General features: G+C 47.8%; 1 protein-coding gene across 1 annotated transcript in view; it reads right to left on the reverse strand.

Annotated features, from left to right (window-relative positions):
• Positions 1 to 18570, reverse strand: part of LOC145339715 (protein transport protein Sec24C-like) — a gene marked incomplete at its 5' end in the record, with an annotated part of 47871 nt that extends 29301 nt beyond the window's left edge. The window contains 7 exons of the mRNA XM_080184233.1: positions 4077 to 4195; positions 6967 to 7082; positions 10845 to 10983; positions 13989 to 14116; positions 16489 to 16600; positions 17327 to 17392; positions 18503 to 18570. Of these exons, the coding sequence (XP_080040359.1) occupies positions 4077 to 4195; positions 6967 to 7082; positions 10845 to 10983; positions 13989 to 14116; positions 16489 to 16600; positions 17327 to 17392; positions 18503 to 18570 (748 nt within the window). The remainder of the gene's footprint in view (positions 1 to 4076; positions 4196 to 6966; positions 7083 to 10844; positions 10984 to 13988; positions 14117 to 16488; positions 16601 to 17326; positions 17393 to 18502) is intronic.
• Between the last annotated feature and the right edge of the window lie 457 nt (positions 18571 to 19027).

A 19027-nucleotide genomic window follows, 5' to 3' on the forward strand; every position in this document is an offset into this window, starting at 1 on the left:
AAAGTATTGTTTGATTTATTATTGTCACGTGTACTGGGATACAGTGAAAAGTATTGTTTGATTTATTATTGTCACGTGTACTGGGATACAGTGAAAAGTATTGTTTGATTTATTATTGTCACGTGTACTGGGATACAGTGAAAAGTATTGTTTGATTTATTATTGTCACGTGTACTGGGATACAGTGAAAAGGATTGTTTGATTTATTATTGTCACATGTACTGGGATACAGTGAAAAGTATTGTTTGATTTATTATTGTCACGTGTATTGGGATACAGTGAAAAGTATTGTTTGATTTATTATTGTCACGTGTACTGGGATACGGTGAAAAGTATTGTTTGATTTATTATTGTCACATGTACTGGGATACAGTGAAAAGTATTGTTTGATTTATTATTGTCATGTGTACTGGGATACAGTGAAAAGTATTGTTTGATTTATTATTGTCATGTGTACTGGGATACGGTGAAAAGTATTGTTTGATTTATTATTGTCACGTGTACTGGGATACGGTGAAAAGTATTGTTTGATTTATTATTGTCACGTGTACTGGGATACGGTGAAAAGTATTGTTTGATTTATTATTGTCACATGTACTGGGATACAGTGAAAAGTATTGTTTGATTTATTATTGTCACGTGTACTGGGATACAGTGAAGTATTGTTTGATTTATTATTGTCACGTGTACTGGGATACAGTGAAAAGTATTGTTTGATTTATTATTGTCACGTGTACTGGGATACAGTGAAAAGTATTGTTTGATTTATTATTGTCACGTGTACTGGGATACAGTGAAAAGTATTGTTTGATTTATTATTGTCACGTGTACTGGGATACAGTGAAAAGTATTGTTTGATTTATTATTGTCACGTGTACTGGGATACAGTGAAAAGTATTGTTTGATTTATTATTGTCACGTGTACTGGGATACAGTGAAAAGTATTGTTTGATTTATTATTGTCACGTGTACTGGGATACAGTGAAAAGTATTGTTTGATTTATTATTGTCACGTGTACTGGGATACAGTGAAAAGTATTGTTTGATTTATTATTGTCACGTGTACTGGGATACAGCGAAAAGTATTGTTTGATTTATTATTGTCACGTGTACTAGGATACAGCAAAAAGTATTGTTTTGATTTATTACTGTCCCATGTACTGGGATACAGCAAAAAGTATTGTTTGATTTATTACTGTCACATGTATTGGGATACAGCAAAAAGTATTGTTTGATTTATTATTGTCACATGCATTGGGATACAGTGAAAAGTATTGTTTGATTTATTATTGTCACATGTATTGGGATACAGTGAAAAGTATTGTTTGATTTATTATTGTCACATGCATTGGGATACAGTGAAAAGTATTGTTTGATTTATTATTGTCACGTGTACTGGGATACAGTGAAAAGTATTGTTTGATTTATTATTGTCACGTGTATTGGGACACAGTGAAAAGTATTGTTTGATTTATTATTGTCACGTGTATTGGGACACAGTGAAAAGTATTGTTTGATTTATTATTGTCACGTGTACTGGGATACAGTGAAAAGTATTGTTTGATTTATTATTGTCACGTGTACTGGGATACAGTGAAAAGTATTGTTTGATTTATTATTGTCACGTGTACTGGGATACAGTGAAAAGGATTGTTTGATTTATTATTGTCATGTGTGTTGGGATACAGTGAAAAGTATTGTTTTTTGCATACTATACAGAAAAAGCATACCTTTCATAGAGAAGGAAAGGAGAGAGTGCAGAATGTCATGTTACAGTCATAGCTAAGGTGGAGGGAAATATCAACTTAATGCGAGGTAGGTCCATTCGAAAGTCTGACAGCAGCAGGGAAGAAGCTGTTCTTGAGTCGGTCGGTACGTGACCTCAGACTTTTGTATCTTTTTCCCGACGGAAGAAGGTGGAAGAGAGAATGTCCGGGGTGCGTGGGGTCCTTAATTATACTGGCTGCTTTCCTCAGGCAGCGGGAAGTGTAGACAGAGTCAATGGGATGGGATTAAAATCCCCCATGATAATTGCGGTACCATTTTTATATGCATCACTTTATTTCTTTGTTTATTGCCCCAGTGGCTTATAGATTACCCCTATCAGTGACTTCTTCTCTTTACTATTTCTAATTTCCACCCGAGTGGATTCACTCTTCTCCATAGAACCTATATAGTTATGTTAGGGTCTTGGGGAGTGTTGTCGAACAGAGAGAGCTCGGGGTGCAGGTACGTAGAAGGTGGTGTCAGGGGTAGACAGGATGGCTAAGAAGGCGTTTGGAGCACTCGCCTTCATCAGTCAGAGTGTTGGGTACAGAAGTTGCGAGTTGTAACTCTACAAGACATTGGTAAGGCCACACTTGGAGCACTGCGTACAATTCTGGTCCCCCTGTTATCGGAAGGATGTTATTAAAGGATGCAAAGAAGATTTACAAGGATGATACCAGGACTGGAAGGTTTGAGATATAGGGAGAGGCTGGATAGACTGGGAATTTTTTTACCCTGGAGAGTAGGAGGATGAGGGGGTGACTGTATCGAGGTTTATAAAATCATGAGGGGCACGGACAAGGTGAATAGCCAGGGTCTTTTCCCCAGGGGAGGGGAGTCCAAAACGAGAGTGCGTGGGTAGGTTAAAGGTGAGAGGGGAAAGGGGACCTGAGGGGCAACCTTTTCACCCAGAGGGTGGTGCGTGTGTGTGGAGTGAGCTGCCGGGGGAGGGGGGGGGTAGAGGCGGATGCGATGATAACATTTAAAAGGTACTTGGACAGCTGCATGGATGGGAAAGGTTGAGAGGGATGGGCAAATGGGACAAGTTCAGTTGAGGAAACCTGGTCGGCATCGACGAGATGGGCCGAAGGGCCTGTTTCCATGCTGGATGTGTCTCTGACTCTATGGGTGGGATTTTACAGCATTGCTCGGGCAAGACCTGCCTGAGATCAACAAGAGATTGCTGTTCTCGGACCCTCGCTGGCTCCAATCCTGTGGCGGGCGAGGTGGTGGAGTTCTGGCCTTTGAGCCTGACAGGTAACTGGATCAGTTTGAAGTTTATTCACCAGTCTCACGCGTCAGCTGAGATTAACACTGCAATGAAGTTACTGTGAGAATCGCTGAGTCGCCACACTCTGCTCGGATGCACTGAGGGAGAATTTAGCACCTAACCCGCACGTCTGTGGGAAGCAAACCCTCGCAGACACAGGGAGAGATCGTGCAAACTCCACACGGACAGTGACCCAAGGACCGGGAATTGAGCCTGAGGCCCTGGCACTGTCGGGCAGCAGTGTTAACCCACTGTGCTACGCTGTTTGTTAACTGTTAGAGTTTAGAAGAATGGGGGGAGATCTCATTGAGACATATAAGATGATGAATGGGATGGATAGGATAGAGGTGGAGAGACTCTTCCCGCTCAGAAAGGACTGTAGGACTAGGGGGCACAGCCTCAAGATAAAGGGGAGGCGGTTTAGAACAGAGTTGAGGAGGAACTTCTTCACTCAAAGGGTGGTGAATCTCTGGAATTCTCTGCCCGTTGAAGTGGTGGAGGCTGCCTCGCTAAATATATTTAAGAAGCGGGTTGATGGGTTTTTGATAAGAGAGGGGATTAAGGGTTATGGGGAGAGGGCGGGAATGTGGAACTGAGCCACGACAGATCAGCCATGATCTTATTGAATGGCGGGGCATGCTCGAGGGGCCAGATGGCCTACTCCTGCTCCTATTTCTTATGCTCTTATGACAAACCCAGCGAAGGAAACATGGAACAAGTAACCATCTGGATACAAGGCATTGAGGATTGAGCAGGAGTCACCCACTTTTTACTACAACTCTGTATTTTGCCGTCAGTTAGTGAACGAACTGTGCTGTGCAGCGGGGGTGGGGTGGGGGGCGTTAAACAAAGCAGCAGAACTTCCCAAAAAGCCGTCCCCAAGGTGAGGTTTCTGAATGCGGTCCTATGCATTGTTTAGCACGGGGAGGGAGGTATTAGGCGGTGGCATTTGTACACCTGAGTGGAGGCTGCACCGTCAAAACTGCTGCCACTCGAAGCAGCGATGGGTCCGGGTCCGGGTCCGGGTCCGGGTCCCTACCTGGGTAAGTGCTGCACCACCTCCTTTAACTCGGCGCAGATCAGACTGAGCAAGCCGCTCCTCACCGCGTTGTACGAGACGTCGATCATAAAAATAAATCCCACGGAGCTCTGACCGCTCTGGGTGGAACAAGAAGAAGGCGGGGGTGGGGTGAATTGTCAGGATTAGATTTCCAATGGAAATGATAGTGAAAGCAAACAGCAACATTAAAATTATCCGATTAACCAATCCCTGATTGAATTGCCTATATTTCGGGCTCAGTCGCCATGTTGACCCATGTATTCTGCTGTCGCAATGACATTGCGGTGAATTGGTCCCCCCCCGTGAAATTGACAGCAGTTTCTAGAGATGGCGCCTGCACAATTTTAACTCGGAGATTCCCACCGGTCATTCCCTCCCTCTTCCTCAGGATACGCTGCTGAACTCCCCCGGGGTGAAATCGATTAGAAATCACTGAACTGACTCAAACCTTCTTGCACAATCTGTCTGACTGGACGAGGTGTAACTGGGTTTTTTTTTTAACCTCATGTTGAGACATCGGGGTGCAATTTCCCATTCCGCTGCCCAGGAATCACAGTGGGCAAGGGACGGAACGTGGAAAGGCCTGTTGACCTCGGGTGGGGATTTCCAGTTTCGGGGTGAGTGTGGCCGGAAACTCCTGCCCATAATTACGACAGAACAACCTCTCTAGTTCTGAGAAACTCGTTTTGCTTTTCTGTTGAGTTAAATTTACCCATTCCATGATAATGTCAGCCTACTTGTGACGCCAATTAATAAGCTTTCATTAACAGCATAGATTTTGAACAGAAATATTCGTTAAAAATTTGCTTGTAATATTTCAGCTTAGAATCATAGAATCCAGCAGTGCAGAGGGAGGCCATTCAGCCCATCGAGTCTACACTGACCACAATCCCACCCAGATCCTTTCTCCATAACGCCATGCATTTACCCTAGCGAGTCCCTCTCAAACTAGGGGCAATTTAGCATGGCCAATCCACCTAACCTGCACATCTTTGGACACTAAGGGACAATTTAGCATGGCCAATCCACCTAACCTACACATCTTTGGACACTAAGGGACAATTTAGCATGGCCAATCCACCTAACCTGCACATCTTTGGACACTAAGGGACAATTTAGCATGGCCAATCCACCTAACCTGCACATCTTTGGACACTAAGGGACAATTTAGCATGGCCAATCCACCTAACCTGCACATCTTTGGACACTAAGGGACAATTTAGCATGGCCAATCCACCTAACCTGCACATCTTTAGACACTAAGGGACAATTTAGCATGGCCAATCCACCTAACCTGCACATCTTTGGACACTAAGGGACAATTTAGCATGGCCAATCCACCTAACCTGCACATCTTTGGACACTAAGGGACAATTTAGCATGGCCAATCCACCTAACCTGCACATCTTTGGACACTAAGGGACAATTTAGCATGGCCAATCCACCTAACCTGCACATCTTTGGACACTAAGGGACAATTTAGCATGGCCAATCCACCTAACCTGCACATCTTTGGACACTAAGGGACAATTTAGCATGGCCAATCCACCTAACCTGCACATCTTTGGACACTAAGGGACAATTTAGCATGGCCAATCCACCTAACCTGCACATCTTTAGACACTAAGGGACAATTTAGCATAGCCAATCCACCTAACCTGCACATCTTTGGACACTAAGGGGCAATTTAGCATGGCCAATCCACCTAACCTGCACATCTTTGGACACTAAGGGACAATTTAGCATGGCCAATCCACCTAACCTGCACATCTTTGGACACTAAGGGACAATTTAGCATGGCCAATCCACCTAACCTGCACATCTTTGGACACTAAGGGACAATTTAGCATGGCCAATCCACCTAACCTGCACATCTTTGGACACTAAGGGACAATTTAGCATGGCCAATCCACCTAACCTACACATCTTTGGACACTAAGGGACAATTTAGCATGGCCAATCCACCTAACCTGCACATCTTTAGACACTAAGGGACAATTTAGCATAGCCAATCCACCTAACCTGCACATCTTTGGACACTAAGGGGCAATTTAGCATGGCCAATCCACCTAACCTGCACATCTTTGGACACTAAGGGACAATTTAGCATGGCCAATCCACCTAACCTGCACATCTTTGGACACTAAGGGACAATTTAGCATGGCCAATCCACCTAACCTGCACATCTTTGGACACTAAGGGACAATTTAGCATGGCCAATCCACCTAACCTGCACATCTTTGGACACTAAGGGACAATTTAGCATGGCCAATCCACCTAACCTGCACATCTTTGGACACTAAGGGACAATTTAGCATGGCCAATCCACCTAACCTGCACATCTTTGGACACTAAGGGACAATTTAGCATGGCCAATCCACCTAACCTGCACATCTTTGGACACTAAGGGACAATTTAGCATGGCCAATCTACCTAACCTACACATCTTTGGACACTAAGGGACAATTTAGCATGGCCAATCCACCTAACCTGCACATCTTTGGACACTAAGGGACAATTTAGCATGGCCAATCCACCTAACCTGCACATCTTTGGACACTAAGGGACAATTTAGCATGGCCAATCTACCTAACCTACACATCTTTGGACACTAAGGGACAATTTAGCATGGCCAATCCACCTAACCTACACATCTTTGGAGTGTGGGAGGAAACTGGAATACCTGGAAGAAACCCAGGCAGATACAGGGAGAACACGCAGACTCTGCACAGACAGTGACCCAAGCTGGGAATCGAACCCAGGGTCCCCGGTCCAGTGAGAGTAGATTGTGAGCCCTGATTGTAAGAACGGCCTGAATTGGAAATTGCTGAATATCGCATCGCTCCTGGTGTCCACCGCTCCAGCCCACCTTGCTTTGCTCCTTTGGTAACACAAACTCGTAGGAGCCCCGGGAAAGGTCTGGCCTCATGGGTCGATCAGCTCGCTTCCCACTGTAATCGATCGGGTGAAAATAGTGTTGCGGTACTGGAGGACAGGAAGAAAAACCACAGAACAGCAAGCTATTGTCACTTTTAACTCAACTATAAAGCTGTAACTTTTTAACATTTCAATAGCATATTCCCCCTGTCCAGTACATGGGTTTCCTCCAGATGCTTCAGGTTCCTCCACACTGCAAAGATGTGCAGGTTAGGGGGATTGGCCATGCTAAATTGTCCCTTAGTGTCCAAAGATGTGTAGGTTAGGGGGATTGGCCATGCTAAATTGTCCCTTAGTGTCCAAAGATGTGCAGGTTAGATGGATTGGCCATGCTAAATTGTCCCTTAGTGTCCAAAGATGTGTAGGTTAGGGGGATTGGCCATGCTAAATTGCCCCTTAGTGTCCAAAGATGTGCAGGTTAGGTGGATTGGCCATGCTAAATTGTCCCTTAGTGTCCAAAGATGTGCAGGTTAGGTGGATTGGCCATGCTAAATTGTCCCTTAGTGTCCAAAGATGTGTAGGTTAGGTGGATTGGCCATGCTAAATTGTCCCTTAGTGTCCAAAGATGTGCAGGTTAGGTGGATTGGCCATGCTAAAATGCCCTTAGTGTCTGAAGATGTGCGGGTTAGGTGGATTGGCCGTGATAAATTGTCCCTTAGTGTCCAAAGATGTGTAGGTTAGGGGGATTGGCCATGCTAAATTGTCCCTTAGTGTCCAAAGATGTGCAGGTTAGGGGGATTGGCCATGCTAAATTGTCCCTTAGTGTCCAAAGATGTGTAGGTTAGGTGGATTGACCATGCTAAATTGCCCCTCAGTGTCCAAAGATGTACAGGTTAGGTGGATTGGCCATGCTAAATTGTCCCTTAGTGTCCAAAGATGTGTAGGTTAGGTGGATTGACCATGCTAAATTGCCCCTCAGTGTCCAAAGATGTACAGGTTAGGTGGATTGGCCATGCTAAATTGTCCCTTAGTGTCCAAAGATGTGCAGGTTAGGTGGATTGGCCATGCTAAAATGCCCTTAGTGTCTGAAGATGTGCAGGTTAGGGGGATTGGCCGTGATAAATTGTCCCTTAGTGTCTGGGAGATTAGGAAGATAAAATGTGGGGTTTGAAGGATAGGAGGTGGGTGGGGTTGTGGCCAGTGCAGGTTGGATGGGCCGAATGGCCTCTTTCCGCAATGTAGGGTTCTATGATTCTGTGACTCTGCGAAGGAGAGATATGCTGCCGAATCTTTTCTTTTTGCACTCATCAGGACAAATGCAAGAGTGCCAAATTTCAAATTTACCCTGCCTGAGAAAAGGATGATGATCGCTTGGCAAATTGATTGTAGTTAAGATGTTGCCACGGTGAAGACATCAGGAATATATTGCCCCCTTCCTTCTTCAGTCCCCCTCTGTTGAGCATGACTGTGGTTGAAAGGAGGTTTGCCAGGCTGATCCCTGGAATGAACAGATTGTTTTACGAGGATAGATTGGAAAGGCTGGCCTGATTTTGCCTGGAGTCTGGAAAAGTGAGGGTTGGCTGATACATAAGATCCTGAACTATATTGATCAGGTGGACATTGGAAGAATGTTTCCTCTTATGAGTGAGTCCGGAACGAAGGGGAATTGTTTTAAAATTAGGGGTCGCCCTTATAAAGCTTTTTTTATTCGTCACAAGTAGGCTTAAAGTAACGCTGCAATGAAGTTACTGTGAAAATCCCCCGAGTCGCCACGCTCCGGCACCTGTTCGGGGTTACACTGAGGGAAAATTTAGCGCCTAACCAGCACGTCTTTCAGACTGTGGGAGGAAACCGGAGCACCCGGAGGAAACCCACGCAGGCACGGGGAGGACATACAGTCTCCGCACAGGACAGTGTCCCAAGCCGGGAAATCGAACCCTGGCTTGGGTCACCATCTCTGTGGAATCTGCACATTCTCCCCATGTCTGCGTGGGGGTGCTCCGGTTTCCTCCCACAGTCCGAATGACGTGCTGGTTAGGTGCTAAACTCTCCCTCAGTGTCACCCCGAACAGGTGCTGAAATGCGGCGACGAGGGGACTTTCACAGTAACTTCATCGCAGCGTTAATGTCAGCCCACTTGTCACGGACACATTAACTGTGAATGCCCTGCCGAGTTGAGTGGCGGAACAGACCAGAGGGGCTGAATGGCCTTCTCCTGCTCCTGTTTCATCGCTTTGTATCTCGCCATCATTGCCAAAGGAGCCACAAGGGGGCTGCCTCTGAACACTCAGATGCCAATCTCAAACCCAACACCAGGTGAACAGGTCGGCAGTAAGTTTGTCTTCCAGCCTGAGCAAGGTGTTATCACTCAATCCCGACAGTGCAGGAGGAGGAGGCCATTCAGCCCACCGAGTCTGGACCAACCACAGTCCCACCCGGGCCCCATCCCCTTAACCCCACATATTTACCCGATGAATCCCCCTGACACTAAGGGGCAATTCGGCACGGCCAATCCATCTAACCCACACATCTTTGGACAGTGGGAGGAAACCGGAGCACCCGGAAGAAACCCACGCAGACACAGGGAGAATACAAACACAGAAGATAGGAGCAGGAGGAGGCCATTCGGTCCTTCGAGCCTGCTCCACCATTCATCCCCATCATGGCTGATCATCCAACTCAATAGCCTCATCCTGCTTTCTCCCCATAACCTTTGATCCCATTCACCCCAAGTGCTATATCCAGCCACCTCTTGAATACATTCAATGTTTTGGCATCAACTACTTCCTGTGGTAATGAATTCCACAGGCTCACCACTCTTTGGGTGAAGAAATGTCTTCTTGCTGCCTTCCTAAATGGTCTACCCTGAATCCTCAGACTGTGACCCCCTGGTTCTGGGCTCCCCTCACCATCGGGAACATCCTCCCTGCATCTACCCTGTCCATTCCTGTTAGAATTTTATAAGTCTCTCCCGCCACCCCAACATTCATCCGAGCCCCAGTGGAAACAACCCTAACCTGGTCAATCTCTCTCCTCGTACGTCAATGTGCAGACTCCACACAGACAGTGAGCCAAGGCTGGGAATCGAACCTGGGTCTCTGGCGCTGTGAGGCGGCTGTGCTAACCCACCGTGCCGCCTGCGTTCCTCCGTTAACGTCAGCGTTTACAGCATTGTGTAGTACAAACGGAGGAGGGGTGGGTGGGGGGGGTGGGGGAGCTACTTTGTCTTGTGATCTTACCCATTGCAGGGGCAGTTACCAACTCCAAGCACGGCGAACAGAGAACAGCACAGGAACAGGCCCTTCGGCCCTCCAAGCCTGTGCCTGCCTGAACTAAAACTGTACGCACTTACCGAGTCCGTACCTTCCATTCCTGTCCTATTCATGCATTCGCTTCGTTGCCCCTTAAATGCCGTTATCATACCCGCTCCCACGCCCTCCCCGGGCAGCACCTTCCAGACGTTCACCACCCTCTGTGTGAAAAGAAACTTGCCCCTCACATCTCCTCTAAACCTTTCCCCACGCACCTTAAACCTGTGCCCCCTGCTAATTGACTCTTCCACCTTGAGGGGAGAAAGCTTCTGACTATCCACTCTGTCCGTGCCCCTCGTAATCTTGTAGACTTCTATCAGGTCTCCCCTCAACTTCCAGTGAGAACAAACCAAGTTTCTCCAACTTCTCCTCCTAGCTAATGCCCCCCATGCCAGGCAACACCCTGGTAAATCTTTTCCGTGCCCTCTCCAAAGCCTCCACATCCTTCTGGTAGTGTGGTGCCCAGATAATATTCGAAGCTGTTAGACTCCACCCCACCCTCCCCTCCCGCCACGTCACTCATTCCCTTTGCAATTCAGATCACCCACGACGAACTCACCCCTTGAAACGGCGTCACAGAACGGGCACTCGAACCTCTGCCCGTTGTCGACGAACCGCATCAGCGGGCACACGTAGGCGGCGCAGCCCTCGCAGCGGACGGGGCCAGCCTCGCCAGGGTCCACCAGGCACACGGGAGCCTGGAAAAGAAAGGGTGGAGAAGCAGGCCGGTCCCGGAGAATTCCACCCCCTCCCTCCCCACAGAGTGACGGCAGCGAGATCCTGGGATCTCCAAACAACGTGAGGGAATTCAGAAGAGCGAGACGGAGAGGGTGCTGCACTAAGAGGGGGAGGTATCTGACACAGGGTGACGGTCACGATCAGAGGGGCTTGCTGGAGGGGTTGCCTGAAAGAAGGTTCACAAGATTCAGACACATCGATTTCCCAACAATTCCCCTGCCCTGGGAGAATTTCTCCCACGCGTTGTCGATATACAGTGTAGAAGGAGCCCTTCAGCCCAGTGAGTCTGTACCAGCACAGTGGTTCGCACTGCTCCTTCAGAACGCGGTTCGATTCCGGGCTTCGGGTCACTGACTGTGTGGAGTTTGCACATTCTCCCCGTGTCTGCGTGGGTTTACTCCAAGTGCTCCAGTTTCCTCCCACAATCCAAAGATATGCAGGTTCGGTGGATTAGCCATGCTAAATTGTCCCTTAGTGTCCAAAGATGTGCAGGTTAGGTGGATTGGCCATGCTAAATTGTCCCTTAGTCTCCAAAGATGTGTAGGTTAGGGGGATTGGCCATGCTAAATTGTCCCTTAGTGTCCAAAGATGTGTAGGTTAGGGGGACTGGCCATGCTAAATTATCCCTTAGTGTCCAAAGATGTGTAGGTTAGGTGGATTGACCATGCTAAATTGTCCCTTAGTGTCCAAAGATGTGTAGGTAGGTGGATTGGCCATGCTAAATTGTCCTTTCATGTCAGGGGGATTAGCAGGGTAAATGCATGGGGATAGGGCCTGGGTGAGAGTGTGATCAGTGCAAACTCGATGGGCCGAATGTCCTCATTCTGCACTGTAGGGAATCTATCATTCTATGACACTAGAAGTATCCAAACTCCCACTATTTCCTCAGGTGGACGTAGCTGTTACTTGGGGGCATAACTATAAGGTTCAAGGTGGGAGATATAGGAGGGATGTCCGAGGTAGGTTGGGGTGTGGAATGCACTGCCTGCTGTGATAGTGGAGTCGGACACTTTAGGAACTTTCAAGCGGTTATTGGATAGGCACGTGGAGCAAACCAGAATGATAGGGAGTGGGATAGCTTGACCTTGTGTTCAGACAAAGCTTGACCCAACATTGAGGGTCGAAGGGCCTGTACTGCGCTGTACTGTTCTATGTTCTAATCCCAGCACTTGGCCCATAGCCCTGAATGTTATGATGTGCTAAGTACTCATCCAGGTACTTTGTAAAAGCTGTGAGGCATCCTGCCTCCGAGGCAGCGCATTCCAGACCCTCACCACCCTCACATCCGCCTCTCAGCCTCCCACCCCTCACTTCTAACTTATGTTCCCGTAACTAACCCTTTAACTAAGGGGAACAGTTGCTCCCTATCCATCCTGTCCAGGCCCCTCATAATCTTGTACACCTCGATCAGGTTGCCCCTCAGTCTTCTCTGCTCCACAGAAAACAACCCAAGCCTTCCCAACCTCTCTTTAGAACGAAAATGTTCCATCCCCAGGCAGCATCCCTTTGCATCCCCTCCATAGAAATCTCTGCACTCTGTCCATGTGCCTTCTTGACTACCTTCTCCACCTTTCAGTGACCTGTGTACCTGTACACCCAGATCCCTCAGCCTATCAATACTCTTAAATATTCTGCCATTTCCCATCTGTATTCGACCTTCCAAAATTACCTCACATTTGTCTCGACACTGGTCCCTCGTACTTGGTACTTTTCGAAAGTGATCTTGCAAGCGAGGCTTTCTGATGGGCCCAAACAGACGTTTTTCATAGCCACAGCTGCCAATTGTTTATGAAAGTTTGGGACACAGTTTGTACCAGCAATTTTAACACAGCTAAGAATTGTTTTCTTGTCGTAACAGTTATCTGTTTAGTTAGTGCAAGGTTTGTATCGAGCCTATCCCAGGATTAGCTTCTGCTGTTCCCTTTCTCTTTCTCTCAAGAATTCCTTTTTCACTTTCTGATGTGTTCATTTTAAGTGATGCTCAATAAAAGGAGTTCAACTTGGAACCCGTGCTGCCTCCGCCTATTCTAAGAAATGAACAGATGCTGCAGCTCACAAATTCGTATCCTATCCGGATCGGTTTGTGAATTGGAAGTGTTTGAATTTGGAAATAAACTGGAAGTAAAGAGTTGAGTACCAGGGTTGAGACTGTAGCTTGTCCCTTCTATAAACAGCATAAACAGGTTGAGATCCGGAGATACCAGATTAACCGAGGGTTGCTTTGAGGTGGATGGGAAGTGAGTGGGAAGGGACATTCAATGGTATAACCATCACTGAATCCCCAATTGTCAACAATTGGGTTCCCATTGACCAGAAACTCAACTGAACTCACCAGATAAACACAGTGGCTACCAGAGCAGGTCAGAGGCTGGGAATCCTGTGGAGAGTAACTCACCTCCCAACTCCCCGCAAATCCTGTCCACATCTACAAGGCACAAGTCAGGAGTGTGATGGAATACTCCCCACTTGCCTGGATGGGGGCAGCTCCAACAACACTCAAGAAGCTCGACACCATCCAGGACAAAGCAGCCCCACTTGATTGGCCCCCCATCCACAAACATTCACTCCCTCCACCACCGACACTCAGTAGCAGCAGTGTGTACCATCTACAAGATGCACTGCAGCGATTCATCCTCAGACAGCACCTTCCAAACCCACAACCTCTACCACCTAGAAGGACAAGGGCAGCAGATACATGGGGAACACCACCACCTGCAAGTTCCCCTCCTCGTCACTCACCACCCTGACTTGGAAATGTATCGGCCGTTCCTTCATTGTCGCTGGGACAAAATCCTGGAATTCCCTCCCTATCGGCATTGTGGGTCAACCCGCAGCCCGTGGACTTTAGCGATTCAAGATGGCGGCTCACCACCACCTTCTCAATGGGCAACTAGGGATGGGCAATAAATGCTGGCCCAGCAGCGACACCATGTCCCACGAATGAACAAAAATTCGGAGGGCTCACCTCTTCCTCTGGTAGTGTAGCGAGTGGTTTGACGATGATAGCGAGGGGAAGGTGAGACAGTTTTGCCAGTTCCTGAGAAGAAGGGAAGGTGTAAGTTGTGCACCGGACGAACCTGGGACTTGCAAAACCTGGGACACGGGAGAAAAGATGTCTGATTAGGAACACTCGACCTCAGAGTGAATTAGGCTTTTGGCTCAGAAATTACCACCACGATTGTCGCTGTGGAATACAGCTCCCTGGTTTATCTCAAACGGTGCTGTCCTGATTGTGGGGTCTGTCCCTTTGAGACAGTAGCAGAGGGTCACCTGAGAGACCAATGGGAACTCAGAGCAAGTGATCAATCCAGAGGGTAGAGTCCTCTCTATCTCTGTTGGGCAGAATGGGTAGCACAGTGGTTCGCACTGCCACCTCACAGCGCCAGGGACCCAGGTTCGATTCCCGGTTTGGGTCACTGTCTGTGTGGAGTCTGCACATTCTCCCCGTGTCTGCACGGGTTTCCTCTGGCTGCTCCTGTTTCCTCCCTCACTCCAAAGATGTGCAGGTTAGATGGATTGGCCATGATAAATTGTCCCTTAGTGTCCAAAGATGTGCAGGTTAGGGGGATTGGCCATGCTAAATTGTCCCTTAGTGTCCAAAGATGTGCAGGTTAGGTGGATTGGCCATGATAAATTGTCCCTTAGTGTCCAAAGATGCGCAGGTTAGGTGGATTGGCCATGCTAAATTGTCCCTTAGTGTCCAAAGATGTGCAGGTTAGGTGGATTGGCCATGATAAATTGTCCCTTAGTGTCCAAAGATGTGTAGGTTAGGGGGATTGGCCATGCTAAATTGTCCCTTAGTGTCCAAAGATGCGCAGGTTAGGTGGATTGGCCATGCTAAATTGTCCCTTAGTGTCCACAGATGTGCAGGTTAGGTGGATTGGCCATGATAAATTGTCCCTTAGTGTCCAAAGATGTGCAGGTTAGGGGGATTGGCCATGCTAAATTGTCCCTTAGTGTCCAAAGATGTGCAGGTTAGGTGGATTGGCCATGATAAATTGTCCCTTAGTATCCAAAGATGTGCAGGTTAGGTGGATTGGCCATGCTAAATTGCCCCTTAGTGTCCAAAGATGTGCAGGTTAGGTGGATTGGCCATGCTAAATTGCCCCTTAGTGTCCAAAGATGTGTAGGTTAGGTGGATTGGCCATGCTAAATTGCCCCTTAGTGTCCAAAGATGTGCATGTTAGGTGGATTGGCCATGCTAAATTGTCCCTTAGTGTCCAAAGATGTGTAGGTTAGGTGGATTGGCCATGCTAAATTGCCCCTTAGTGTCCAAAAATGTGTCGGTTAGGGGGATTGGCCATGCTAAATTGTCTCTTAGTGTCCAAAAATGTGTCGGTTAGGAGGATTGGCCATGCTAAATTGTCCCTTAGTGTCCAAAAATGTGTGGGTTACGTGGATTGGCCATGCTAAATTGCCCCTTAGTGTCCAAAAATGTGTGGGTTACGTGGATTGGCCATGCTAAATTGCCCCTTAGTGTCCAAAAATGTGTCGGTTAGGGGGATTGGCCATGCTAAATTGTCCCTTAGTGTCCAAAGATGTGTAGGTTAGGTGGATTGGCCATGCTAAATTGCCCCATAGTGTCCAAAAATGTGTCGGTTAGGGGGATTGGCCATGCTAAATTGTCCCTTAGTGTCCAAAAATGTGTCGGTTAGGGGGATTGGCCATGCTAAATTGTCCCTTAGTGTCCAAAGATGTGTAGGTTAGGTGGATTGGCCATGCTAAATTGCCCCATAGTGTCCAAAAATGTGTCGGTTAGGGGGATTGGCCATGCTAAATTGTCCCTTAGTGTCCAAAGATGTGCAGGTTAGGTGGATTGGCCATGATGCTAAATTGTCCCTTAGTGTCCAAAGATGTGTAGGTTAGGTGGATTGGCCATGCTAAATTGCCCCTTAGTGTCCAAAGATGTGTAGGTTAGGGGGATTGGCCATGCTAAATTGCCCCTTGGTGTCAGAGGGGTTAGCAAGGTAAATACATGGAGTTCCGGGGATAGGGCCTGGGTGGAATTGTAGTCAGCGCAGGCTTGATGGGCCGAATGGCCTCCTTCTGCAATGTAGGATTCTATCAATTGTTAAACACCCATGTAGTTAACGTGACAAGGCTGGAGTTGTGCCCCAAGGCAAATCACTGTACCAGATTTCTCTTTTTAAATAAGTACCTTTTGTTCCTAAGAAAGGTGGCACAGTGGGTTAGCACTGCTGTCTCACAGCACCAGAGACCTGGGTTCGATTCCCGGCTCAGGTCACTGTCTGTGTGGAGTTTGCACATTCTCCCCGTGTCTGCGTGGGTTTCCTCCTTGTGCTCCGGTTTCCTCCCACAGTCCAAAAGACGTGCTGGTTAGGTGCTAAACTCTCCCTCAGTGTAACCCGAACAGGCGCCGGAGTGTGGCAAATAGGGGACGTTCACAGTAACTATATTGCGGTGTTAATGTAAGCCTTACTTGTGACACTAATAAATGAAGTTACCTCGATCGTCCACGGTGAAGTGGGTTGTGGTCAGAGGAGGTATTTGCCCTGGAGTATCCGTGCAGAATAGTTGCGATTCCCACAACATTCTGTCCTCTTCTGCCACCTGAACCTTTGAAAATAAAATTCAGCAGTCAGATCTAACAATTGGCCAAACAATATGCAAGATATCTTTTTTATTCATTTGTGGGACATGGGTGTTGCTGGCTGGGCCAGCATTTATTGCCCATCCCTAGTTGCCCTCGGAGGGCAGTTGAGAGTCAACCACATTGCTGTGACTGTGGAGTCACATGTAGGCCAGACCAGGTAAGGATGGCAGATTTCCTTCCCCAAGGGAAGGACCCAGATGGGGTTTTCCGACAATGGCTTCATCCGTAGATTCTTAATTCCAGATTTTTTTTATTGAATTCAAATTCTACCGTCTGCCGTGGTGGGATTCGAACCCAGGTCGCCAGAACCTTAGGTGAGTTTCGGGATTTATAGTCCAGCGGAAATACCACTAGTCCATCATCTCCCTCTGAGCATTCAGGGGCCACATCCAGTTCAGAATATAACGTACCCCCCCACAGCCTCACTTAACCCCCTGTCTGACTTATTTTTAAGGTTCTGAGGTCATTTTTTTTTTGCAAATCGGAATAAATCAGGTGATGGTACGCGCGGCTTGCAAACTGGTGTGTCAGCTTCAGTTCATCTCCAAGGCCAAACCCAGGCCTGTAACCACAATATCCCTCCTGTCCACACAGCCATCTCTAATTCCTCTGAGTTTGCACTCCAATAGCCCTGCTTCCGAGAATGAAGTCTTTGAGTGCAGGCCTCCCGATCGGGAAGGAGTACTCACCGGATTGGGAATTAAATCCGGATTGATCCCATGTCCTGAGTCCTCGGGCGATCCAGCCGCCAGCCCCTTTGCAATGAAACAGACAAAGTGGTTTAATCGCTGGCCTGGTCGGATACATCCTTGTTTGCTGCTGCGTTTCTCGAGATAAGCATGGTGAAGGGTGGTACAGTGGTTAGCACTGCTCCCTCACAGTGCCAGGGACCCAGGTTCAATTCCCGGCTCGGGTCACTGTCTGTGCAGAGTTTACATATTCTCCACATGTCTGCGAGGGTTTCCTCCAACTCTCTAGTTTCCTTCCACTGTCCAAGATGTATTGATTCGGGGGATTGGCCATGCTAAATTGCCCCTTAGCGTCCAAAGATGTGCAGGTTAGGTGGATTGGCCATGCTAAATTGCCCCTTAGTGTCCAAAGATGTGCAGGTTAGGTGGATTGGCCATGATAAATTGTCCCTTAGTGTCCAAAGATGTGTAGGTTAGGTGGATTGGCCATGCTAAATTGTCCCTTAGCATCCAAAGATGTGTAGGTTAGGGGGATTGGCCATGCTAAATTGCCCCTTAGTGTCCAAAGATGTGCAGGTTAGGGGGATTGGCCATGCTAAATTGTCCCTTAGTGTCCAAAGATGTGCAGGTTAGGGGGATTGGCCATGCTAAATTGTCCCTTAGTGTCCAAAGATGTGCAGGTTAGGGGGATTGGCCATGCTAAATTGCCCCTTAGCGTCCAAAGATGTGCAGGTTAGGTGGATTGGCCATGCTAAATTGTCCCTTAGTGGCCAAAGTTTGGTTTGTTCGGTGTCTGGCTCAATGGGCTGAGTGGCCTCTTTCTGCACTGTAGGGATTGTATGATGGTTCTTACAGGGGTATGAGAGAGCGTGGGGCGGGGGGGGATCTTTGAGTTTAGTTCCTGGTATTTTCTCCCAGATTCCGATTGGGATTGTGGCGACATTCGGAGAAGGCCTTTCAGCCTCTCGAGGTCCTGGAATTCTGAGGACTGGCCCCCATCTTAACCCCCTTTCCCTGCCTTTGTTCCCAGGTAGATTCTCACCCTGGGGCCTGTTCAGTCTCCCAATCCCTCGTTGGTGTGACTGATTCCCAGTATCCCTCTCTCCCAATACCCAAGAATAATTCGGGCAGGGATCGCTGAGATCATCTGTGCTGGGTCTGAGACGGTTTACGTACCTGTACATCTGGGGCCGCAGGTCCAGGGTGGAAAGGGCTGTACACTGGGTTTGAGCCTTGTGGATAAGCTGTGGATAAGAGAATGAGATAACGAGTGGTCACTGGAGTCATGAAGTTGAGTTTTGTGCGATAATTCTGTAAGGGGCAGAAGTCCCTTCACCAAAATCCCTCTAACAGCAGTGCACAGAGTGCTGGCAGTCAGCAGTCCATCTCCAGGGGGTGCCAGAGGAACTGCGCTCGGGCAAGACTCGTAAAATCCCACCAAAAAGAATTCCGTTCTGCGGTAAAATTCCAGCAATAGTCTTCAAGGTTTACAGCATGGAAACAGGCCCTTCAGCCCAACTTATCCATTCCACCCTTTTTTTTAACTACTCAGCCAGCCCCAGTTGCCCACATTTGGCCCATACCCCTCTATCCCCATCTTACCCATGTAACTGTCTAAACACCTTTTGAAAGATAAACTTGTACCCGCCTCTATTACTACCTCTGGCAGCTCGTTCCAGACACTCACCACCCTCTGTGTGA

This window comes from Carcharhinus amblyrhynchos, unplaced genomic scaffold (assembly GCF_965287045.1).
Source record: "Carcharhinus amblyrhynchos unplaced genomic scaffold, sCarAmb.v2.hapA scaffold_626, whole genome shotgun sequence".
Lineage (NCBI taxonomy): Eukaryota > Metazoa > Chordata > Chondrichthyes > Carcharhiniformes > Carcharhinidae > Carcharhinus > Carcharhinus amblyrhynchos.